This window comes from Rutidosis leptorrhynchoides, chromosome 1, assembly GCF_046630445.1.
Source record: "Rutidosis leptorrhynchoides isolate AG116_Rl617_1_P2 chromosome 1, CSIRO_AGI_Rlap_v1, whole genome shotgun sequence".
Classification (NCBI taxonomy): Eukaryota; Viridiplantae; Streptophyta; class Magnoliopsida; order Asterales; family Asteraceae; genus Rutidosis; species Rutidosis leptorrhynchoides.
This window is the reverse complement of record NC_092333.1, coordinates 545,664,332-545,690,976: the sequence shown is the minus strand read 5'-3', so window position 1 is coordinate 545,690,976 and position 26,645 is coordinate 545,664,332. Positions and strand designations below refer to the sequence as shown.

Sequence of the window (26,645 nt, the reverse complement as noted above, 5' to 3'; positions counted from 1 at the left end):
TGAATATACTTTAATAATGTTATTATGATTGTAATTGTAATCAAAGTAACCTATATATTTTATATACTGCGTATAACGGTGGTGATTCCAGGATTATAACATAATGGGATCCCGAATTTTTTTCAAGACTAATTATATTTTAATGTTATTTAGTGGTAGTTTACTTTTAAAAAAACTACAAATTCGAAAAACATATGGAGTCCTAGTAGATAAGTTCAGTGATGTCCAATACAAATAAAAAAACTATAAATTTAAAGAATATATGGGGTCATGCAGTTAAATTTATTGGTGTCCTATACAACTTAAAAAATATTTTCTACTAAAAATTTTACACTAGTGGTGTCTCGAGACACACGGCTTATTAGTAGCCTTGTTAGTAGAGTCGCCACTAGTACCGGATTAAAATGTAACAATCTTTACAGAAGATACGTGCTCTTAACCAATCCTCAACATTATATTCTACTGACGATTTTTATCTTTCAGTTTTTTAATAAATACACATGTAAAGGGCAATATGTTAACCAATTTATTGAAAAATCAAATATAATACTATAAGAACAGGTCCTTATATATAATACGGAGTAATAATATATTGAAATGATGCAGGCATTCAATTATATATGAAGTTGTCCATGATCACATGAATAACATGATGTTCCACACTTTCCTGCATCTTTCCCACTGCATATGCATATGCATATGCATACCTACCTATCAAATATAATATATAATAATAATAACATATGGTATTATTTAATCTAATTCTTTATATATATGCATATCAACCTATATATCTAACCTAACTCCTCATATATCTACCTAACCATTCACCTACCCACACAAAATAAAATAGCACTGTTAATTAAAATTGTGCTCACATTCACATAATTATTCACTTCGTGGCTCGTGCCCACTATAGAACTACAGAAGGAAACGATGTTGTAAATATATACTCGTAACAAAATAATAAGAATATTTTTACCCAAAAAATAAAAGGTAATAATATATTATTAATAAGAATATATATCAAAATACCTATCAACACAAATATACAAATCAACTATTTAAGAACAATAACAATTAGCAAAACTTACCTATTCATCATCCAATGATATTTCGGTTCGGTCTTTTCTATATATTACAAATTATTATAATTATATTCTTATGCCACGTTAAATCGGCATTTTGGATATTCTAATGATTTAATAAACTATTGAATCGAATAGAACAATATTACAAGTGTGACTGTTATGTTTTACTCCTTTCGTCCCACTATAAATGTCCATATTTGACTTTTTAAATCTTTTCATATTAACTTTGACCGTAAATGTGTTATATAACTAGTGTAGAGGGCCGCGCGTTGCTGCGCTAGTGGATAAATGATTTTTGTTTGTGTTGTTTTGCATAGGTGAATGCATATAGATTTTAATACAGACAATATAGACTATAGTTTCTGTTTAACATACGGAAGTTCTAGACATAGAGTTATGAAGACTACATAGAAAGTTCTGATGTGCCTCACGATCACCAATGTCCCGATAATAATGTGAAAACACCTACAGAGCAGAAATTATGAATAGTTATAAAATTTGTAACAAAACTATGGTTTTTCAAGGAAGATAAAATGACATAATAGAAACAACACAACATTTGTATCTGCAAATGAAAATGATGAACATAAAACAGCAGCATATATTTGACTCCTGATTCAACTACTATAAGAAAACAACTAATCCAACATAGTATAAATAAAAGATTTTCAACCTTAATAATCATAAACAATAAAAATTACAGATATATTCTTACATGACCAGTTGCCATGTTGATCAATATCCAAACCACAAAGAAAGCATCAAATATGGCTTTGCTGCAGCGAGGGTTTGGCATTTTTGATTGTGCGGTATATGAAACTGTCCATGAGTAGCGAAATCATTCAACTTTGTCAAAAGTACGCAAGTGCTGCATCTCATGTTAACTGAAAGGAAAATAAGTACCTGTGAAATGAACATACTATAAAGTCTTAAACTCTATTGTAGCTAAAATTAGAAATTACAAATATTGGGTACACTGAATTTGGAAAACACTATTGTTTTCATTCAAATTCTTTGAATTCGGAAAACTTTAGCTTTTGATGTTCTAACATAACCATAATGCACTGATTATATTATTTCAACATGTTTCAAAATGGATGGTCCACTCTGACTATGACATGTTTATAAAGAATTGGGTCAAATGGGTCAAACGTCTTGAAAGTCGTTTACATGATTCATGAAATAGAGATGTTTACTATGATAACACTTCATAAGCAAACTATTTAAAATTTAATTTTTATATATTTTAGATTTGAAAGAAATGTATGTTTTTAGTCAACCAAGCTCAAACCCAATTTGACCAATTACCAAACACGTGACTCGCCCATTTTTCAACTTGCATTTACTTTTGTAGTTTTCAGGGATTCAATCCCCTTTATAAGCGGGCTGAACTCAGACAGAACATTTATACACATTATATATGCAATGACAGCAAAATGGAAATCTATATATGGCCATTTTGGATTTTTGGGTAGAAGAATATTAGGTGAAAGATTATGAAAGTTTTGGTTATAACATTTTATATTGATCAGTCATGTTCTACACACCAATATGTTAAGTAAAATCTAACCCGCTCTAAAGAGACTCACTTTATGTATAAGAACCAACAAACTCACGAATTATGTGACCAGCCCAGTTATGACAAACATGTTACATAGACATCAAATTCAAATTTTTCATTCAATCATAATAACTTACTTGATTTTAGCCGAAGTCTTGTAATCAATGTCAAGTGTAACTAAATACCTTCAGACTCATGTAGAATGGTCTTCTAAAAACAGGCCCATAATAAATTTTTAGAACACATGTTGCTGTTGCTGCACAACAGCAACCCAGCAGCAGCTGCAAACCCTTCATTTTGACGCTCGTATAAAACACGTTAACACTCGACAACACCAAACATATTATATACCATTTTAAAGAATGTCGGGAATACTTTCTATCATTATTAATACTTATCATCCAAACTCAACCATTTTCAAGTTACGGACCCGCAAAGTAAGGCCAAGAGTCATTTTAACACTTTTACCCAAAATGACACCAAAAATGGTTGGCGACCCAAACTCTTATCAAATATATCTATGTGACCCAAAATCACTCCAAAAGTTTAAAATAACATTATAAACCTGTAGACAATTTCAAATTTGCATAAATAACGTAAACGGGTCGAAATGGACAATTATGACCCAAACGAATTATAATTTCCAACCTCAACTAAAATAAGTTCAAGACTCCTTTTCAAAATACCAAAACATGCCAATACACTTAACACGACATGGTGGACGTGTTTTAACCATTCCTATAAGTAAGGTTTTGTTCTTTCTTGGGTAACAAACTTTTCAGGCAATCGATAAGAAATTCATAAGACAATCAGCGAAAAACATTAGTCTAAATATATTTAGTTACACTTTTATATTTTATTATATCAAGATTCCTAATTACATAAACAAAATACTATATGATCTAGTAAACAGAAAATGAAGATTAGTCACAAAAGATATAAACGTGTAACTAAATACCTTTAGACTCATGTAGAATAGAAGGTTGACATGGCAACTGATTGCGAGAATGTGTGATACCAGCAGAAGAATGAGAAAAAATAAGTCCATAAGTACCCACTGCAAGTACAACGATATATATTGTCAACAAATATATATCAATAGTTTAATGAACACCTTCAAATACATATACAACATGATATACCAAAACCAACAGAAGTTATCAACCTATAAAAAGGCTAAAACCAACCAAATGATATATACATAAAGCAAACAGTGTATCAAACATTTCATCAAAGATCTTTTCATTCATTTTCACGACTATGCATGTGTATGTTTTCTTTTGGTACATGGATTTGACCCAACACAAAAGAATATGAGATTCGAATGTTAAGTAATTGAAGAAACAAATCAAAGGTACTATGTGAAACAACCCAATTTGATACATGAATCATTTGCATCAATCTTAACCTCTTTTTGCACTTAACTTATTGAAACACTCAACCATAGAGTATAAAAAATTAGAAGTGCTATTACATGTAGGTAAATCATACCTCAAAGGTACTGCAATTATCAAATAATTATTTCGTTTCAAAAGAGAACTCACTTATTAACTTGTGAAAGTCAAGCCAACTAAGTCCAACATAGATAAATCTAACTAAATTTGTTAATACTGAGTATGGCACCATCTGTATGCATACAAACCGAAATTAAAACTGAAAGCAAATAACTCTGAGAAGGTAATTAGAGGTTCTACTTTGTTCGTTGAAACATATTAACAAACAGTTGTAATGCATAAAAATATGCTTGCACTATAGCTGTTGCACAGCCACCACATAACCAGCAATATGAGCAAGGGGTTTTAGCAATTTATGCTACCTTCAATAACTAAAAATCGAAAGAAAATTTTTAAAAAAAAAAAAAGAACAGAAAAGTTAACCCAAGTCGAAAATCAAAACAGAAACCCTAAAATCTACCTCCAAATTCCACAAAAAAAAAAAAAAAAAAAAAAAAAAAAAAAAAGAAAGAAAGAAGAAGAAACATACCTGAATCTCCTCTCTCCTTTAGTTTGTGATTCCAGGGTGAAGGCGACAACTGATTTCGGCCAGCGAAAGCAACCGATGTAGCCGAGAATTCACGCAAATGATTCCTGCTAGTGGGGTTCGTAACGATGAGTAATCGACGGTGTGGAGCGGTGGTGATGGCGGTGATGGGGTGGTCGTTTGTGGTGTGTTTGGTGTCGTTTGGTGGTGATGGCGGTGATGGGGTGGTCGATGGTGGTGCGTTTGAAAGAAGAGTGAGGGAAGAAGAAATGAGGCAAGAAGAAATGAGCGGTGTTTAATTAGGGTTAGACAGTAGAACAGGAACGTAAACAGTGTAACAGTAACGCAAACAGTATGACAGTGTTTTTAGGGGCTTTAGCCAATAGGATTAGGAGGTGATTTACGGGATTTAGTATATTGTATGACAGTGTTTTTAGGGGCTTTAGCCAATAGGATTAGGAGGTGATTTACGGGATTTAATATATTGTATAATATTTGATGAACATATTTATTTTCAAAGTTGACAAAGAAAGACTTTGAAAATCAAATGTAGACACTTAGTGGGACGGAGGGAGTATTAAACTAATTCAGGATTTATATTTATTTATATCAAAAATAAAGTATTAGTAAAACGTCAAATTAAACAAATGGTGTCTTAAACCTGCCTTAATTTCTTTACACAAAGGTGTTTATTTTTATGTTAAGTGTGGACAACCTAACTGATGGCTGCTGATACCTTTTAGTTGGCCAATTTTTCTTTATGAAATACTGTACAATACTATTTAATTAGTTTAATTAGAAAACCTTAACTATTTAATAATTTAAGGATTAATGCGAACATCTTATTGGTCATATTCTCACACGTCATAATAAATCTGTGTTGTGTTGTAGTTTTTTCAAGCTAGCAGACACTTCAGCTGATTTTTTTTTTGTTTTGTTTTCCAGTTAATAGCCTCAAATTCTTTTGTTCCTATTAAAGAACTTCAATATAAAAAGAAAAATAGATACGCCACGTAATAATCTAATAAAAATTAGATTATATGAATTTTTACAACGATAGCTTTTAGAGTTACCGTTAACACGGTTAAATTTGTATGTAGAGGTTACGGTTAAATTAATTGTATGTAGAGGTTAGTAATTAATTTTGTGACAGTGGTTACTTGATTATACATTTATCTTATATGTGTTAACAATAGTCGTAAGGATTATCGTTAATCATGTATGTAATCATTATTTTTAGACTTTCTTTTAAGGTTGTGAACGAGATCGCAAGCAAGGTTGTTAACGGGTCGGGTCAGTCGTAAATAGCTTGTTAATAGCATAAAGCCCCTTTATATATATAGAATCCTTTCCCCAAATCCCACCACTAACCTCAACTGCGACCACCTAGAAGCACAACGACCCACCGGTAATCACCACTAGCACATGTAACCACCGCTACACAAACTGCAACCACTGCAAATTTCAAACAACATGAGTGGGTTTTAGCAGAAAATTTTTAAAAATGTGAGTGCCAACTCGAAATTGAAGGTTAAAATAGCTAGTATTTCAAGTTTGAATTTAACCTTTAATGAAGGTATTCCCAATCCTTTATTTAACTAATAAAAATGTCCAATCAACATGATATCATTTACCCTAATTTTTCCCATCCACATATGATATCCTGGTCAAACCTATGCAAAAACTTAAACAGATTCTTTAAATCATTATATGAGTGGATGTTCACAAGTCCAAACCAATAACATAACCAAATTATTATCTTTTAACTCAATAACAAAGATTAAACAATCAACATAGTAAAATATGGACCAGTTAATTAATGTCATTACAACAAAGATGATTGCATGAAACAATAATCAAGATGCTTTATCAATGAGTTGTATGGGTGCCAGTATATTAGTCTTGCTTGTTTCAACAATACAACCATTCATCACCATCTCCTCTAGCATAAAATGAGCTTTCTCCAAGTGAAACATTATGTCCAACTCACACTTCAAATACCAAAATTTGTAACCATTAGAATGACAATATGCATGATTATACTTCAACTCTTATCTATTACAAAATAAACTTGCATGGGCAGTGATGATATTGTGAGGGCACATATTATGACTTACCACATTGCCAAAATGCCGGTCCATAGTTTCAACCAAGAGATGTATGAATTCCAATATCGCCAACTCATTCTGCCGAAAACAAATTAAAATCCAAATCGTTAGTGCACATATATATTTTGATAACAAAATCTATAAAAGGTCCATACCAAGACTGCAGAATTTATTGTTACATATTCGTTTTGAATGTTGCATAAAGAGATGACATGACTTACTTCTTCATTGTCAACACCAACCAGAAAGAACAAAGAGGCATAACGTCTATACACAATTTTGTAGTTCCGATGCTCGACGAATGAACACTGTTGTCAAGCAAGTGAAAAAAGATAAGTCATCAGCATAGCATAAAACATTGAAACTAAAGTAATACAGCAATTTAACCTGGGAAATCAATGCAAGTGAGAAAGAGATGCAAAGTACATCGTATAGAGGTTTAAGGTAACCAAGCTTTTCATTAATGAGAAAAATACATCTTATAGTCGTACATAAATTACAATACAAATACTAAATGGATAACTATACCTACGATATAACATATAGCAACAGCTACGGAGAGTATACAATTTTAATATAATAGTTATCCTAATTATCCTAATCCTTTCATTATCTTTAAACCTTATCATGCGGGATGGACGACCGGGAAACTAGTCCAATCTTGGACAGAAGCAAAGCAAACGCAGCACGAGATAGCGGCTTGGTGAGGGGATCAGCAAGCTGATCATTCGAGTGAACATGAGTTACCCGTACAGTTCCTAGCTGAACTTGCTCTCGGCTAAAGTGGTACGTTTAAGCTAAATGCTTCATACGCGAGTGAAAAACAGGATTAGCACTAAGAAGCGTGGCTCCAAGATTGTCACAATAGATAACCGGTAGAGATGTAGAGGAGACACCCATTTCTTGCAAAAGATTAGTGATCCATAAAATCTCTGAAGTAGTAGCAGCGACAGATTAATACTCGGCTTGTGTAGAGGACTGAGATACAAACCTTTGTTTCTTGGAACTCCAGCTAATAGGATTGTATCAGAATGGGCATGATGATCTAGTGGAGAGTCACGACTCAGAGTAATTCCATGATCAATTGTTCCTGCAAGATACCAAAGCACACGTTTGAGTGCAGGTCCATTGGTCACTTCTGGGAGCATGCATGAACTGAGACAACCTGTTAACTGCAAAGGCCACATCGGGTCTAGTAAGGGTTAGATATTGCAAGCTACCTACTAGTGCTCGATACTCCGTGGGATTTGTAATAAGTGAACCAGAATGAAGGTGTAACAAACAGTGAGTGGCCATTGGTCACTTCTTTGACCCTGTGCAGATGGAAGCACTTCGACCTCTAAGAAATACGACGGTGCACCGAGATCCTTCAAAGCAAATGTGAAAGAGAGGCACTGAATAAAATCTTCAAGAAGACCAGTATCGGGGCTTGTAAGAACGATGTCGTCAACATAAACAATAAAATAGATGGGGGCAGCCCGTGAGTTATTTATGAATAGCGGCGCATCTGCAACCCATCTCTTAAAACCATAGCCCAAAAGAAAGGTAGTGAGCTCATTATACCAAGCTCGTGGAGATTGCTTAAGGCCATAGATTGCCTAACGAAGCTTGCAAACATGATTTGGAAAAGAAGGATCAACAAAACCCGGAGGTTGAGCCATGTAAACCTCTTCCTCAAGCGTGCCATTTAGAGACGCGTTATTAATATCCAACTGACGTAGAGACCAATTACGAGTAACAGCAAGGCACAATGGTGTTCGAATGGTAGCGGGCTTAATGACAGGGCTGAATGTTTCAGTGTAATCAAGACCCGGACGTTGTTGGAAACCTTTGGCTACAAACGTGCACGATAACGATCGAGAGAGCCATCCGGTTTGTATTTGATACGGAACACCCACTTACATTTTACAAGGTTGCGCGCTTGATCAGAGGGAACAAGATCCCAAGTCTGCAACTTGTGAAGAGCAGATAGTTCATCAAGCATTGCATCTTTCCATGACGGATCATTTAATGTGTAGGTGACTGACGTAGGTTCAAGGTGGTGATGTTGAATAGAGGTAAGGTTGGCAGAATTGGGATTAGACTTAAGGATTTGATGTTGAGATCGGGTGACAATGGTCGAGGGGGCACCAGTACTGGCGGAAAGAGGTGCGGGGTTAGAGGGAGGCACATCATTGGTGGGGTGCATATCAGTGTGCAGCTGTGGGGAGGATGGTGGTTCCATGGTGTCACCAGTGGTGGCTGTGGGCGCAGGAATAATTGGAACTTCAAAGTGACACCAAGTGTCAGGTGTAGGTATATGCTGGAAGATGATGTTGCGGTTAAAGAAGGATACGGGAACTCAGCTTCCACAAACTTGACATGACGGGATGTGTAAATCTTATTTGTAGCGGACTCTAAATAGTGATAGGCACTTTGAGTAGAGGAGTACCCAACGAATATGCATGGCAGAGATCGTGAATCAAGTTTGTGGAAGGTGCAGGGGCGAATCCATGGGTAACATAGGCACCCGATACTGCGTAGTTTAAGATAGTTCGGAATGGACCCAAACAAAGATTCATAGGGTGATTTATTGGACAATGTACGAGTGGGTAAGCGATTAATGAGGTAGGAAGCGGTGGTGAGTGCTAAAGACCAAAACGTTGTTGGCAACTTAGCATGGGAAAGTAGAGATAAGCCTGTTTCAATGATGTGGCGATGACGCTGTTCCGCAAACCCATTATGTTCGGGTGTATGCAGTGGAGAGGTGAGGTGCGACACCCCATTAGTGCTAGAAGGGCTAAGCATTTCCCTGCAATGTCAGAATAAAGTGTGCTGATTTGACGATTGAAGGTTTTTCGACTAGAGCTTTAAACCGAATAAAGATAGGTTTGGTGTCCGATTTCTTTTTGAGGGGGTAATACCATATATAATGGGTAAAATGATCAAGAAATATAACGTAATACTTGTACCCATTAAAGGAATAAACAGGAGAAGTCCATGAATCTGTATAAATAAGATCGAGAAGAAATTGCGAAATTAAAGTGTTAGTGTGAAATGGAAGTTTATGACTTCTATAGACATGAATTACAATTAAAAAGATAAGAATTGGAAACACTAAGATTTGATGACGCAACTATGGACTTGCATATGTCGAAAGCTGGATGACCTAAGCGATGATGTCAATCATTATTGGTAGCTCGGACTGAAGAGTAGGCGCAAATGGAAGAAACAACAGCGGACAGTGGGTATGTGCCATGTTTAGGGGTACCCTCGATTAGAGTAGTTCTTGTCAACTGATCCTTTACAACATAAAAGTCAGAAGTAAAGGAGATTAGCAAATAGTTATCTAAACATAGTTGACAAACAGAAAGAATATCACGATGCATATTGGGTGCATGTAGAACATTAGAAATAGACAGAGATTTCGAGGGAGTAAAGATCGATGAAGAGCCAATGTGCGTGATTGGGAGTCCCTTACCATCTCCGATAACAATCTCATCGGTTCCATCATACGGTTGATGCAAGGATAGATTAGCAAGATCTTGAGTCACATGATGAGAGGCGCCGGTATCTAGAATTCAATGGGTCGATTGAGTGGGTGAGTGCACGGTGGCAATGTTGGCTTGTGGTGTATTGGCTCCGTATGATGGAGGTTGAATCGTAGGGTGGCTTTCGGCAAAGACAAAGCACTTTTGCAAAGAGTGACCTTTTGCGTGACACCATTGACATTTTTCAAGGAATGGTCTTGCCCCGGAGTGTTGTAAATCTCCTTATTTCTCTCCGAGATCTCGTTTTTAAAAGGCAGACGAGACGAGATGTCCATCTCCCGAGATTTCTCAGTCAACAGGGTCAAACTTGGTCAAAGGGACGATTTTTCGTATTTTCTCACTCATTTCTCGAATTTTCTCGTAAAATCTCGTAATTTCTCGGTTTCCTCGCTCATTTTCTGGATTTTCTTGGTAAATCTCGTAAACATGTATACATATATTTATTTATATATCTTATTTGAAATTAAATAAACTAAAAGGTCAACGTAAGTCAACGCCCGAGATCTCCACGAGAACTTTCCAAGATGCCGAGATCTCCCCAAAAATGTCCAAACGAGATCTCAACAAAAATGTCCAAACGAGATCTCCCCACGGTCCGAGTTCTCCAACCTTGGCTCCGGTAAAGGATGAAGTCTACTTGTGGTTAGACTGTGGTCTTTGTTGGCTAGTTGACGAAGAGGGTGGTCGATTGTAGGAAGACTGACTAGTGCGCGTGGATGTTCGGTGGCAGTAGCAGGAAGATTGCTAGTAATTTGTTGAACTTTGATGGTGAGCTCCTTATTAATAAGTTTCTCATGGAGTTCAGTAAATGTAATGGCAGTGTCACGCGCATTTACACCATCTATGACACTCTGGTAGGAGTCGTCCAAGCCTTCGAGTACATAATCTGAGATATCCTCTGGTTGTACCGGTGAACCAGAAGTGCCATTTGATCGGTGCAGGTTTTTATGGCATGCATATATTGGATGATTGATTGTGGTCCTTTGGTAGTTTGCTTCAGACGCATCTTAAGTTGTTTGATGTGTCCGCGCGATGAACTAACAAAGGTATGGGCAAGAGTGTCCCATAAATCCTTGGTGGTAGTGGTAAGAGAAACGAGTTGGACAACTTGTTTGATCAAGAGTGCCAATAAGGGCACCAAAAAGCAAGCGATCTTGGCATACCCATGTTTGATGAGCCGGGTTAGGCGTTGATGTGCCCTCGGTCATGAGGGTAGTCGGTGGTGTCGGGTGAGACCCATCAAGAAACTTAAAGAGACCGTAACCATCTAGTGTGGTTTGAATTTGAAGTTTCCAGGAAGTATAAATCATTGAGGTGAGTTTATTATCTTGGTAAGGGTGACCACGATGATCGGATTCTTTGGATCCACATCGTTTGGTATGATATGCGTAGACACGGCAGATGATAGTCAAAAAACAGGAGTAAAAGTTGTTAAACCTGCTCTGTTACCATATAGAGATTTAAAGGTTAACCAAGCTTTTCATTAATGAGAACAATACATCTTATAGGGTTGCAGAGTCGTACATAAATTACAATACAAATACTAAAGGGATAATACGATACAACAGATACAGAGAGTATACAATTTAGATATAAGAGTTATCCTAAGAGAAGGTTTGTGTTTGGATATGCATCTTGAAATTCTGGAAAAAAAACTTGTGATGAATCTAATTTTAAATTATTGAGGGTCAAAGTAACAATAACATAAAGATTTAGTAGTAGGTTGATGTATGATTGTATGTAAAATCACTATCTGTATCTGTAACTTTAGTTATTCATACTGCTAAACATCATTCAAGTTACAGTAATCATTCGAAAAATGGGCATTCGAACATCGAATAAAGCGTATGGTGTGTTTGGTTAGCGGAACATGATGGGTTTAATTCGACCTGGACACGGCTTTCCATACTTCTATCGATTGTTTGGTTAAAAACGAATCGAATGTAATTTTTCAAATTCCATCAAATTCTAAAGTTCAACAGAATTCTATTCCATTTTTACAAGAGATAGACCAAACGTGTTTATACATCATTCGAAACGTAACCTAATGTATTTAAAGATCAGTACAATATAAGTTTGTGAATCAACCTAATTGATCATCAATTTATACAACTGATTGAATGAATTTCAAAAACCATAAATTCATATTGCAGTGTATAGTCAATTAACCTAATGTCACACCAAATCCCCAAATATTATGCGCAGTATAAGCTAGAAAAATCGAGATAGCGATAGTCAATTGCAAACCGAGATAATAGAGATTGAGATACAGAAAAGGGAGAAAATGAAGACCTGTTGTTCGTTGCGAGCGAGACATTTGCGAACGATTTCACCTTCGAGAGCACGGCGTTCTTCAAGGGTTAGGTATTCATAGTATTGAGCAAGACGTGTCTGCCCTTGTTTGTTTACCATCAATATGAATCTGATCCCCATTCTGCAACCTTCTTCAAGATCTAATCTACGTATGATCTAAGTATTATTTATTTGTGATTTTGTTTGGAGAAGTTTTTGAAAGAACATTAAATCGATCTAATATTAGTATTTTTATTACCAAGTTAGTAGGGCCGGAGGGGTTTTTGTTTTTAGAATGCAATCCTTCCTCTATCCTAGAATAAAGAGCGATCATTTCTCCACTCCGAGAGAGTAGAGAAATTCCTTTCTCTCTATATTCGTCAGATATTCCAGGGACCTCCGGCCAGAAAGTAAAAAAAAAAAAAAAAAAAAAAAAAAAGATACAAACGAGACGCCATGAAAATGGTGAGATCAAATCTTCATGGGTTTTACATCATGCCTGGGGTTTAATTTAGGCTCTAAGTGGCGGTAAAGTCGCCAATAAATCGATGCTTGCCGTTGACTCACTTAGTAGAGCCATAAAATATAAATATATATATATATATATATATATATATATATATATATATATATATATATATATATATATATATATATATATATATATATATGGGAACGTACCTTAGACTGCCGTGCGAAGCTCAAGGGATGACGGGAAATGCTACACTACATACCAACATACCTGCATACGCATACATACATACGAGAACATACGAGCATACAACCATAGACATGACGGCCAACAAAAAAGCACGCATACCAACAAACATAAACATGCATACCCAAAAACATACCTACATCACATGCTAGCAACCATAACCCAAACCCTAAACATAAACATGCAAACAAACCAACACAAGCAAACATACATACCCTACAACCAAACAAACTCATACGAACAAGCACATACATACATACACAAAACCAAGAAGAGGTCCAGGTAAACACACAAACACACAGACCCACAAACGCAAAACAAACAACAACCTACTCGTCTATTCTAATTCTAGTCCTCCACGTAAGCCTATCAGAAGTCATGTCCTCGGTCAATAAAAGTTCCTTCAAGTCGAGCTTAATTCTATCATCCCACCTACGAGTAGGTCTACCCCTTCTCCTTACTCCGTCAACCGTCAGTGCCTCGATTCTCCTAACAGGTGCAGTAGGGGGTCGCCTCTTCACATGTCCAAACCATCGAAGTCGTTCTTCTCTTAGCTTGTCGATGATGCTTCTGACTTTCAGGTTCTCCCTAAAAACGCTATTTGGGATCATATCTAGCATTGTTTTACCGCATATCCACCTCAGCATCCTCATCTCTGCCACCTCCATCCTCCTCTCTTGTGCCTTCGTCATTGGCCAACATTCTGATCCATATAGCATAGCAGGTCTAATTGCCACCTTGTAAAATTTCCCTTTCAGCTTTAGAGGGATCTTCTTGTCGCATAAGACCCCAGTCGCTGCCCTCCATTTCATCCACCCTACTTTAATACGGTGTGTCACGTCTTCATCGATCCTCCCCGATTTGTGGAGCATCGAGCCTAGGTATCTAAACGAGGTTTGCGGATGCAAGATCTGGTCTCCAATGCAGATGTTCACTCCATCCTCTTGTTCAATGATCCTATCAAAATCACATCTAAGATATTCCGTCTTTTGTCTACTAATTAGTAAACCATTACTTTCTAAGGCCACTCTCCATTGCTCCAGTCTTCTATTAAGCTCCTCCTTAGATTCGGCCACAAGCACAATATCATCGGCAAAGATCAAGCACCAAGGGATACACTCTTGTATCCCTCGAGAAAGCTCATCAAGGATCAAAGCAAAAAGAAAAGGGCTGAGGGCCGAACCTTGATGCAAGCCTACTTCTATTGGGAAGACTTCGGTACTTCCAACCGGCGTTCGAACGCAAGACTTCGCCCCATCGTACATATCCCTAATAACACTAATATATGTACTCGGGATACTTCTACCATTAAGGGTCTTCCAAATCAAGTTTCGTGGAACGCAATCATAGGCCTTTTCCAAGTCTAAGAAAACCATCTCCAAGTTCTTTTGTTTTTCTCTATACTTCTCCATTAGGTTCCTAATAATATGGATTGCCTCCATCGACGAGCGCCCTGGCATGAAACCAAATTGGTTTTCCGAAACATTTGTTTCGCTTCGCATTCTAGTCTCAATCACTCTCTCCCAAAGCTTCATAGTATGGCTAAGTAGTTTTATGCCTCTATAGTTGCTGCAGCTTTGAGCGTCCCCCTTGTTCTTATAGATGGGGATAGTCTCGCTCACCCTCCACTCCATAGGCATTTTAGAGCTTCGAAGCGTCTTGTTGAAAAGGCAAGTCAACCACCTAACACCATCATCTTCAAGGCACCGCCACGCCTCAATAGGGATCTGGTCTGGCCCCACAGCTTTATTTCTCCCCATATTTCGTAGTGCCAATCTTACTTCCTCTTCGTTGATCCTCTCACACTCTATGTTGTTCCGGAACTGATCTCTATCAGAGCCTAGCAACTCTTCGTAACGCTGAGATCTTCCCCCAGTGAAAAGAGATGAGAAATACTCTTCCCATCTTTTCCTAATTTCGTCTTCCTTTACTAGGGTTTGACCACCTTCATTTTTGATAAACTTGATGTTATCTAGATCCCTGCGCCTTCGCTCCCTAGCTTTGGCTATTCTATATATATCATTTGCTCCCTCTTTGGAGTTTAGTTTCATGTACAAATCTTCGTATGCCTTTTCTTTTGCACGAGCTACAGCCTTCTTAGCTTCTCTTTTGGCTTCTTTATATCTCTCTAAAACCCTAAGTCTATTAACCGGAGTCCCCTCTTGACAAGAGATGAGCTCCCTAAACCTTAGTTGTTTGATCTCGACTTTGCTTTGAACCTCGTCGTTAAGCCACCATGATTCTCTATCAGATTTATGTCCTCTCGATGTTCCTAGTGCCACACCTAAGGCTTCCTTGGCTACTTCTCTAATGGTGGACGCTAGACAATTCCACATCTGGTCAGCATCATTCTGGGGTCCCATTTCCACTTCTGCACCAAATCTTCCTACAACAGCAGTTTTAAAAGTCTCTGCCTTCTCACCGCTCAGCTTCTTCCACCGGATTTTAGGTTGGACGAATCTGACACTCTTGGTGACTCGTCTCTGGGTAACCAGATCCATGACCACCAGTCTGTGTTGGGAGGAGCATGTCAATTCATTCAGGACCTTACAGTCCCTACATGTCCTAAAATCCCCTTTGCGAAGTAACAAATAGTCAATCTGGGTGCTATGACCCCCGCTGTGAAAAGTCGCTAATTGAGCTTCCGTCTTCTTGAAAAATGAATTCACCACAACCAGATCATGAGCAACTGCAAATTCGAGAATAGAGAACCCTTCTTCATTTCTTACTCCATACCCAAAGCCTCCGTGGGCACCCGGGTAACCCTCGACATCTGTTCCTATATGACCATTTAGATCTCCACCAATAAGTAAACGGTGGTCCGGGGGGCACCTCCTCACAACCTCGTCTAACGATTCCCAAAAGAGTCTCTTTTCAGCTGCTCCCAGGCCCGCATGAGGTGCATAAGCGCTTATGACCGTGTAGGTCACCTCCTGGATAACTAACGTAACCGACATAATTCTATCACTCCGTCTACCCACCTCCACGACATTATTGTTATAGGGTGGGCCTATAATGATACCAACACCGTTTCTAGCTACTCTCGATCCCGAGAACCACAACTTGTAGTCCTTGACCTTAGCCGCCCCTCGACCCTTCCATCTAGTCTCTTGGACACACAAAATGTCCACTTTACGTTTGCGTAAAGTCTCCACTAGTTCATACCGTTTGCCGGTCAGAGTCCCCACATTCCAACTACCTGCTCTAATCCTAACCGGTTTCGCTAACCTATTTCCACTTCTAAGCCCTATGGACCTACCCGCCCCTGAACAAGAAGGACATGACCTCAAGTAACCATGAGAATGCCTAGTGTCTATCTTACCCTATGCAAGTCGAGTAAACCGCAACAAGTGAAAAAATAAAAAAAATAAAAAAATGCTACCTAAAATCAGCACAACCAAAAGTACACTAAAAAAAAATATGGAATACCAGTTGTACCAAAATAACACAAATAAGATACAAACGAAGTGAGGAAATAAAGCAGTATGTTTCTATATTAATTTAATATTTAGTTTTATTATGTAAATATGGACTAAAATAAAAAGGTAATACACAAATGAAATAAATTAAAATATATACCAGTAAAATACCACCATACGTTAACAGTAGAATAGGATATATATAATAGATACTCCGTATAAATATAGAAATACGTATAGATATAATAGTAGATATAATAAGGATATAGAAGAAAAAGCAATCTAATATGTAAACGGAAACAACAGCATAACATGAAAAGCAGATAGCACAAAAAAGGGAAAGAGGTAACCGGCCGGAAAAATTGATTTCCGGTAGTAAGCGGCGGTGACCGACGGGACCGAGTGGAGCCGTAGAACAGAAACGAAGTTGATTCCTCTGCGAAAAAACCGTCCCTGGCAAGATAGGTTGGCGGTGATATTCCACACGCCGTTAGTTCGTCGGAATAAACCCACCTCCGGCGGTTGCTCCTGGCGGCGCGTGGTAGCTCCGACACCGGCAAGGCTAGTTCGGTTAGGATCCTTAGGATATTACGAGTAAGATGGTGATGGTGGTGACTATTAATTCTCTACTATTGGATTGTTATATACAGGCAAAAATTTGGATGTGATATGATTCTTGTGAACGTTAAGTTTGTACGGAGAGAGAAAATCTTTAAACGGCGCATCGCGTAAATAACGCAGCGCGATAGCCTATTTTTGCCCCCATCGCACCGTAGTGGGGCGTTATGGTGGTCATTTTTGTCCGGCAATGTAACCCCATCTCAGAAGCGTGTTCCAGTGCATCGAGAGTTTTGATTGGTAGAGGAGCAACGGTCGAGTTGGGTGGCAAATATATCTGTTGATATACGGATTCGATATAAATTAAATAATTTAAATAATAATTTTTTAAAACCTCTATAAAAACAACACACCCCATTCCATTTTTTTTTTACCACAAAACACTTTCATTTCTCTCATCTCTACACTTTTAACTTTATATTTACCAATTCAAAACCATGTCTCAAAATCCCGATCAAAATGAGTCCGGTTCTGGTAATCTCTACAACTTCGGGTCACCAAATATGCCCGGTTCAAACTCCAATTCCCACACAATGTTCGGGGTAATCGACCATTTGGGAATGTGTGACGACCCGGAAATTTCCGATCAAATTTAAACTTGATCTTTATATGATTTCAGCACGATAAGCAAAGTCTATAATGTTAAGTCTCAAAATTTTTGGAACTGTTTACATTGATGCATTTGACCTCGACCAGTTCCGACGATTCACGAACTGTTGTAAATAAATATATATAAATATATATAAATATATATGTATAAAATAACTTGTAACATATTAATATATAATATATATACATATTACTTATGTGTATATGATGTAATATATTCTATATATAATTGTCTTACATGTTATTTAACTATGTAATAAATAATGTTGTAATATGCTAATTATGTAACTCATGCTTGTTACATTATTATTATTATTATTATTATTATTATTATTATTATTCAATATATATAGGATCAGGACCGTCCTGTTATAATTATGGGTCCTGTTCGATATATAAAAGTATGCTAATATGAAAGCACTGAACTTGTAATCAGATTAAACAAAAATGAGCTGACGTTTTATGGAGAATAGAATTAAATCTTGAAAATCTATTAAAACTAATCGCATTTATAGTTCTCCCCATGATATAGTACTTTTCTTGTTTCAAATCTTTTTAGTATGTCTTGCATGGATTCTATATATTTATATATAATCATAATCAAAATCTACCAAGTATCTTGAACAAATAATAAATAAATAAAATAAACAATACATAGATATGAGAATCTCAACAAATAAACTTCACGAGTTATGATTTAACAGTAAACGTTTGTCTTATCTTTTCATTGACATAAAGCAAATGTAAGAATATATATTTTCTCATTCGTACAGACAAAACAAGGGGGCACACACATAATATATACATATATTATTCACCCTCACTCCTACTCCTTTCTCTCTATATGATAATAATAATATCTATGTACAATCTTCATCCTCACCCATCTATATGCTTGTTTGATCAAGGAAAACTCACCCGAACAACTCTCCTATTTTGCTCTTGTGTCGACCAAGACTATCCAACATCGACAACTCACCAATTACAACTATCGGGTTATGGTTTTTGTTTTGTGGTTCGAATAGCTACAAGAACCCAAACCCAATTTGGGTTTTCTCTTTTACATCTCCTGTTCAAACACCACAACCGAAACCCACTTCCATTCTTCTGTTTTCGTTCAAACAACAAAACAATCACTTATAATCATCAAACTAAAAAGTTTCATGTATGGACATTGTTCCAAGATGTAAGTACTAAAAAAGTTTCATGTATGGACATTGTCAAGATGTAAGTACTAAAAAGTTTCATGTATGGACATTGTTCCAAGAATGAACCAAAGTACTAAAGTACTAAACCCATTTATACTAGTTTTCAGATCATTCCAAGAATGAACCAAAGAGAAAAATCTAGAGATCTTCTATATTCTTCTTGTGATTTTCCTTGATTTGGGTTGAAACTTAGAATGGAGCCTTAAATTTAGTGGGTTGGTCTACCAACTTAGTGGTTGTAACAATGAGGAAGGGAACTCATGCACATCTACATAATATATTAATATGTACGTGACTATAGAAATCCAAACACATAGTAACTCTATGAACTAAACGGAAGGGTAAACACATAATTATCAGTATAAGATCACCAGAGACGAGATTCCAAGAGGAGAGAGCCCAACACATTTTTTGTTTCCGGCAAAAGTAAGAATATATTAGATTCAAACAATTACAATACATGGGCTGGATGTACCCAAGCCCAAAAACCAACAACAATACAAAGCCCAACCAATACAAAAACAAACCAAACCTAAACCCTCATTCCATTTTGAATTGCATATCTGCCCACTTTAAATTCCAGATTCTCGCCACTTTTAGCACATCATCTGAGCGTTTGACTTCTAAAGTCAACAACTTGAATTGAACATACTTCACGATTTCTCTACTTAATTCTACTTAATTCTTCTTCTGTTCTTTTCCTTTGTTTAAAACATCTGTAACTTTCTTCATTGACATATGCAATATACAATAGCAGCAAGCATTAATCTGTTGATTATATTCTAAATATTGTTCGAATAAGGATAATGTGCAAGGCTGCTCACAATATCATGTAATCGATCATGAAACCCTCATAAATCAATCTTGCCTTCATGTTCTTCCATACTTTTAAACTATAGTCACACATAAAAAAATAAGTGACTAATTGAATATATCTTTTTCCTTCCCACACAAAGCACATCTAAAATTTTGATTAAGCACATCAACTTTTCCACTCGGTCTCGAGTATTCAGTCTTTTCAAAATAGTTAACCATAAGATAAAAGCATGTTTTGGATCAAAAAACTTAAAACCATTATACACGGTGCCGAAAAACTTAAACAATAAAGTAGGCTGTTTTATTGTTTAAGTACAAGTCTTGCCAAACAATTATACAAGAAACAACGTTATCTCCTCATCCAGAGACCATTAGTGGACATCCCTCTTATGCCAACCTTAAAATAATAATCTACATATAAAATTTAATAAATATATACTTTTGAGTGATTCAAGACTTGCTTATTCATCTCCATTAACTGGTTTAAACAAAACAAACAAACAGCATTCGGCATTTAAGCAACACAAATCAGCAAACGGTCGCTTCTTTGGTTACTACACCGTTATCCGCCACCTGGTCATCAAGTAACTGAGTTGGTGGCGCTTCATCCATAATCGACTCAATGATATCTTTAGTATTCAAAAAACTCGGTTGGTTTGTTGAAGATAACATTCTTGCCCACATCCTATCAGTTATCACCACCTTGTTTTGCTTCTCTGTTATTCTCTGCAATAATATAAGTATAATAACTTAACACTTGACCCATGTGTCTTTTTCAGGAAAGGTTAAAATTGTAAATTTAACTTACATAAAATGGTAAGTAACATTCTCTGCCATGGACAGGGCCCACGGTGAAGCCGGTGTATCCAGCCATGGCTCCATGAACAGCACTTTGAGCAAGAAGTGTACTGTAAACATTATCTGATGCGTTGCTTGGAACGGCTCGAATCATGTATGTAGGATCTGTTAACCACGAGAACCGTACAACTTGTTATAAACAGTTGTACTGTACAACTATTACTAGACTGTAAAAACCATGTTTGGATGTGTTTACCTTTAACTTGTAATGATCAATCAAATGTTTGAAATATTTTTACTTTAGTATACTCTTAAACGAGATTAAAGAAGTAGAATTTGCGTATCCGATATTTAAAAACTGATTATTGCAACTTAAAGTCGTGCAAATCTGACGATTAGATCCAAACACACCATCTTAAAAAAAACAGAAAAATACCCTTTGTTACCTATGTATTTCAGGTTGATCTCCATATCTGTTTGTTTTTTGAAATGATCCTGCATATAAGAAATCGGAATAACTCTTTAAACATTCATTGACTATTAAGGTCATGAATTCCAACTCTTAATTATCATTTTTTTTTAAAAGGCAAGTTGTCGGCAACCCCCAGAGGGGTATTAAGTTATTAACCACCTTCGTGGTCATTTGCCACGCGCACTTTTGGGAGGAAACCCGAGTCGCATTGCAACACCCGATCCTTAAACCATCACGAGGGGCAGGCGGATCGGGTTTGAATCCTGAATGGATCCGGAAGAAAAACCCCCTCGACGTTAATCTGGAGCTCTGTATTTCAGGCAGATTTCAGGCAGATTAATTAAGAGGGTGAGTTGAGCGATGCTCGAACTCACGACCTAAACCTCAGCCCCAAACACAAGAAATGGGATACCCCAACTCATAATTATTTTTGGGTTTGTAACTCATGCATCTGTGTTTGTACTCATGTTTCTTACCTTGATCTTTTGAGATAACCACAAGCCAACATCGCTCAAAAGCTTGTTACCGGAGGCATCTTTGTCGCTGGTTAAGCTTTCGGCAACAAGATCCTGGCCCGCACCTTCAGCTACAACAATTACCATATGCCCTTCCTCTTTTATTCTTTTTTCTATATATTCAAAAAGACCCCCTGGTCCTTCTAGATAGAAAGGTGACTCGGGAATCAAACAACAATCAACATCTCGACTCGCAAGTGTCGCATACATTGCAATAAATCCTGCATGACAGTTTAATATGGAAATTATGTAAGAACTTAAATTATTTTTTTAAATAAAAGAGTCTAGACAGATGAAATATAATTTAACACCCTGGGGTAAATTTCCTTTTTTTTTTTTTTTTTAAAAAAATTAGTGATCATTTCTGTTTTATTTATAGAGTTAGATGAAACATTGTCATATTCGCTTTTGTAATCATAATTACTATATCAATTATTTATTAAAAAGATTAAAAAAATGGACTGCAGATGTTTAGTTGTCAACCTGACCCAGCCCACCCATATTGCCACATCCACCTAAAGAAAGATGAAACTGACAGCATGTCGTTAAAACTTACCACTATTTCGTCCCATTAACTTAACAAGACCGATACAGTTTTCGTTACTCTCAGACTCAACGTGTGCTGCATTAATAGCACGTTGAGCCTCCTCAACAGCAGTATCAAATCCAAATGATTTATCAATCACCTGCAAAACATGATGAACATGACAAGTTTAAATAACTGAAGTTTATAACGAAAAAAGTTAACAGGACGAAAACCGACAACAAAATTATAGCAAATACCGGGATGTCATTATCAATGGTCTTTGGTATCCCGACAACAGACACTTTAAGACCCCGCCTTCTAACTTCTTCATAAATAGCAGATGCCCCTTTTTGTGTTCCATCTCCTCCAATTATATATACCTAATATAAACAGAGCCATAAAATGTAATTTATGTCACACAAAGCAAAATAAAAAATTAATATTTTTAATTAATGTGTTAACTAACCTGATTGATTCCCCGATCTTCAATACTGTTGACAATCTTAGTGTTATCATAGCCACCTCGTGACGTCCCGATTATGGTGCCACCGCGTTTATGTATACCGTTAACCACTTTCGGTGTTAACGGTATTGTATTTCGAGAGTAGAACCCCCTGTATCCTCCCTGCGTATTAAATTATTAATTTTTATAACAAATAAGAGAACGCCCATATTGTAAGTAAGACTGAAACCAACGTTTACTCACTTCGATCCCTTCGATTCTTGTAACACCGTACATATCATGTAAACTAGCAACTATTTCCCGGATTACAGTGTTGAGACCGGGACATAGTCCGCCACATGTCACGATACAAGCGTGAACATCGTCTGACTTAAAGTACACCTGAAGTAACAAACAAATTGCATCACGTAATATAATATGTAACAAAAAGATTAGAGAATATGTTAGCTTACTGATTCATATTCAAAATTATTGTTGAAGCTATGTGAAAGATTCTTACCTTTTGGCGCGGTCCAGCACGTCGAAAATGTGTGCCTCTAGGACTATCGGCATGAACAACAACCTTTTAAAAAGTAAACACGCTCTATAAATATCAATCACATAAAACAAGAAATTGAACAAATGATATTCATATGTTTAAAAATCTACATAAGGTTCACAAGTTCTTTCGCTAAATTTCGTGAAGTGTTAAAGGGAAACCAACTCCTTTATTGTGGGATAAACTTAAATATTTTAATAGATTAAGACATAAAAATGTAAACATTCAAGAATCGTACGAAATCTATTGTAAAATAGAAAATAGCCAACCTTTTGAGCAACAGTGTCATCCATATCAACAAAATATTGCCTGCAAAAACACGAGAACATCAAGTCTAATACCCGTGAAACCGACACACAAGTTTTTTAAAAGTACTTTGATTGACAACTTACTTAACGACCGCATATGCAGGATTATCTTGCAGTGGATTAGGATAAGTCTGCAAAAAAACATAATAACACATTAGTATCAGAAAGTTACACTATATATAACCATTTTACCCTTGCGCATACATCTAACGGGACAAATCCCCTCGATTTTAAAGTTTGATTCTAGCAGAAACAAGCCTAAGGATCAACTTAATAACAAAAGTATGCTAACTGCAGAACTTTTAATGTTGTTGCATGCATCTAAAAGTTGGAAAAAAATCATAGAATTATTACTAAGTTTAGTTTTGTTTTTGCATTTTAACTAGCATAGTTAAGTTCTAGTTATTACTTTTTATTACTTAATAGTTTAAGTTTAGTGTATATAACAGAGTGCAACTATGATCATTAATCAAGTAATTAACTTTAGTCTTCAAACTCACCTCCCTGATCCCTGATAAATCAAGACAACAAGATTAATTATTTATTATTTATTGATTTAATAACTATATAATATAATAATCATAAAATCAAAAACGAATAATTACAATAGCTACCCTTTTATCATATCATATAGAGCATAAATAAATGCATAATTAGCAACAAGTATATAAAAAATCACTTACTGGAAGATTGGGGATGTAATCAATCAAATGAGGAACATCTTCAAGAACATAGCCATGGTCGCCGGTGAAAACTTTCGGCTGAGATAACGCCTTTGCCGAAGCCGGCGGTGGACCCATGATCGGAATTCGAGGCGTTAACTTAACTTTAGGCTTATTCCGGTTACGATTGTTCTTAGTATTATCACTGCTTAACTTGATTGAAGAATTGTTGTTAGATATAGAATGCATAAATTATTAGAATTTGAAAAGATTAAAGCTACAAACTTTCGAATTTAGCTAAACAGAAAAAAAAAATTATAAATTTACATAAATAATTTCATGGGTATATAAGAAATGAAGTGGAAGTTTGATGAAGATGGAACACCAAAAAAGACTGGATTATTATTAAGTTTGGTTTTTTGCAAAATCTAAGAAGTTTGACTTTGAATGAATTAATTGCATGATGTAATTAAGCATGTGGGGGGTGTTGTTTTTATAGAAGGAAATTATATTAATTTAATTTTTGTAAGAAAAAGAATAATTAAGGAACGGTTTATGGAATTTCTTGTGGAAGAAGGTCGCAGTTAACAGAAATTGAAGATGGAAATGGCAGTTGAGGGCTTCTAGTTTTTTGGATTTTTATTTTGTGATAATTTATTTAAACAGTCCTTGTGTTTTTGGAATTGTTATCTTTAGTCCTTAAAGTCTTTTTATTAATAGTGTGATAAATTTATGTGTGTTTCATAAGTCATTTCTTGTTCTTGCTCCATAAATTCTTATTCTTTTTGTTGGTAACATTATACACTTCAAAAGAGAAGTTTTGTCCGAATTCATGTTTAAAATATGATCGACCTTGACTCAAAATTTATGAGGGGACAAGCTCATGTTATAAATAATCTATTCAAGTTATTGATACAACAACAACAACAACAACAACAACAATAAAACTCAATACCACATAAGTGGTGTATGGGGAGGTGAGATGTAGACAATCCTTCCCCTATCCGAAAATAAAGTCAAGTCATTTCTCCACCTAGAGTGAAAACACTCTCAAAAGTAGAGAAAATCATCCCTCTCTCTATTCGACGGATAGAGAGATTGCTTCCGAGTGGACCTCCGGCCAATAAGTAGGAAAAAGTTTTTTAAAAAATAAAATAAAATAAAAAATAAAATTGAGACGCCATGAAAATGGTAAAAATCAAACTTCCATGGGTTTTAAATCCTGCCTGAAATTTAATTTAGGCTCTAAGAGTCAGTCAAGTCGCCAATAAATCGACATTTACAGTTAACTCAATACTATTCAAGTTATTGATAGTAATGTATATTATGCACTGTTTAAAAAAAATTCTGATTACTTCAAGTTAATCTCTGATTACTCTCGATTAGTCTCTGATTACTCTTTTTTAAAAACAGTTCGTTCCGATTTTTCATAATCCTTTTAAGTAATCGGTTAACGCTGGTTAATGGGTTAAAATCAGATTTGTTGATCAAAGTCGGTCAAAAAACATGAATTTAAATTAGAATTATAAAGTTTTTTACAATATAAACTATTTTAGACAGTGATGTTAAAATAGGTTACCTACGGCGTTGGCATTTAACGAAAATAGGAAAACACATAAAATAGGTTACCTTTTTATGTAATTTGTCCATAAAATAAAATCATTATTCAAATTTAAAAGAAAAATGTAAAGTTAACCTAAGTTGATCAAGCTCAAATTTAAAAGAAAAATCTTACTCCCTTTGTTTTTCTTATTAGAGTTCGTATACTATACCAAAATAGGTATTCTATAATCAATAATAAGTTCTCATTGTTATTTATTTATTTATTTTGCAAAATAACGAGAATTTTATATTAACTAAAAACGAACAAGGGACAACACGAGTGTGATGACCCGTCCAAATTCACTTGGACGAATACATCATTCATTGATTTCATAGTGAGGTTTTGACCTATATATGATACGTTTTGTAAACATTGCATTCTTTTGAAAAGGCACACCATAAATGAATATATAAATCCAAAATTTCTACGTATAGACAATCACCGTATATAATAGTTTACAATACTACATCTGTTGACAATGCAGTCAAAATAAGATACATGGTGATGATTTTGTGAATGCAAAGTTTTCTTGAATAAAGCATGTATGACTCCATTCACATAGCTTGTATAACGTATAAGCAAACAGCGAAAGACTTCTAGGAACCTGAGAATAAACATGCTTAAAAGTGTCAACATAAAGGTTGGTGAGTTCATAGTTTTAATGTTGCGCATAATCTATATATAAAGGTGGATCACAAGATTTCAGTTGTTTCATCCAGAAACGTTTATCAAAATATTCTACGAAATTGAGCACCCTGGTAACTAAACTTTAACGTTATAATAAGTACTCCTGTTTTAACATACATGCAA

At 35.8% G+C, this 26,645-nt stretch overlaps 2 protein-coding genes and 1 long non-coding RNA gene across 3 annotated transcripts; all 3 read right to left on the bottom strand.

The window, feature by feature from the left end:
- Positions 1-1,343: 1,343 nt before the first annotated feature.
- LOC139879043 (uncharacterized) lies at positions 1,344-5,027 on the bottom strand. The gene is made up of 4 exons (XR_011769902.1): positions 4,636-5,027; positions 3,611-3,709; positions 1,807-1,994; positions 1,344-1,556 (listed from the first exon to the last, which is right to left on the bottom strand). It is a non-coding gene; the product is annotated as an uncharacterized lncRNA (long non-coding RNA).
- A 1,170-nt stretch (positions 5,028-6,197) lies between these two features.
- On the bottom strand, positions 6,198-12,812 carry LOC139879027 (AP-4 complex subunit sigma-like). The gene is made up of 4 exons (XM_071865402.1): positions 12,563-12,812; positions 6,962-7,048; positions 6,750-6,818; positions 6,198-6,623 (listed from the first exon to the last, which is right to left on the bottom strand). Exons 1-4 carry the CDS (start codon positions 12,701-12,703, stop codon positions 6,489-6,491), a joined length of 432 nt encoding a protein of 143 aa, XP_071721503.1. The 5' UTR covers positions 12,704-12,812; the 3' UTR covers positions 6,198-6,488.
- A 7,417-nt stretch (positions 12,813-20,229) lies between these two features.
- On the bottom strand, positions 20,230-24,797 carry LOC139879011 (ATP-dependent 6-phosphofructokinase 7-like). The gene is made up of 12 exons (XM_071865400.1): positions 24,254-24,797; positions 23,655-23,701; positions 23,532-23,571; positions 23,224-23,286; positions 22,968-23,105; positions 22,728-22,886; positions 22,519-22,641; positions 22,292-22,421; positions 21,697-21,956; positions 21,195-21,243; positions 20,759-20,913; positions 20,230-20,676 (listed from the first exon to the last, which is right to left on the bottom strand). Exons 1-12 carry the CDS (start codon positions 24,479-24,481, stop codon positions 20,479-20,481), a joined length of 1,590 nt encoding a protein of 529 aa, XP_071721501.1. The 5' UTR covers positions 24,482-24,797; the 3' UTR covers positions 20,230-20,478.
- Between the last annotated feature and the right edge of the window lie 1,848 nt (positions 24,798-26,645).

Bases quoted from the DNA above. Each gene is read 5' to 3' on its own strand.
- LOC139879027 (XM_071865402.1), bottom strand. From the start codon at position 12,703: ATGGGGATCAGATTCATATTGATGGTAAACAAACAAGGGCAGACACGT. The intron at 6,819-6,961 runs GTAAGTCATGTC...TGTTTTCGGCAG, and splicing joins TTGGTGTTGACAATGAAGAA to AATGAGTTGGCGATATTGGA. The intron at 6,624-6,749 runs GTAAGTCATAAT...TGGTATTTGAAG, and splicing joins ACCGGCATTTTGGCAATGTG to TGTGAGTTGGACATAATGTT.
- LOC139879011 (XM_071865400.1), bottom strand. From the start codon at position 24,481: ATGCATTCTATATCTAACAACAATTCTTCAATCAAGTTAAGCAGTGAT. The intron at 23,702-24,253 runs GTAAGTGATTTT...GTTTTTTTGCAG, and splicing joins ATTACATCCCCAATCTTCCA to ACTTATCCTAATCCACTGCA. The intron at 22,642-22,727 runs GTTAGTTAACAC...TGTTTATATTAG, and splicing joins AAGATCGGGGAATCAATCAG to GTATATATAATTGGAGGAGA.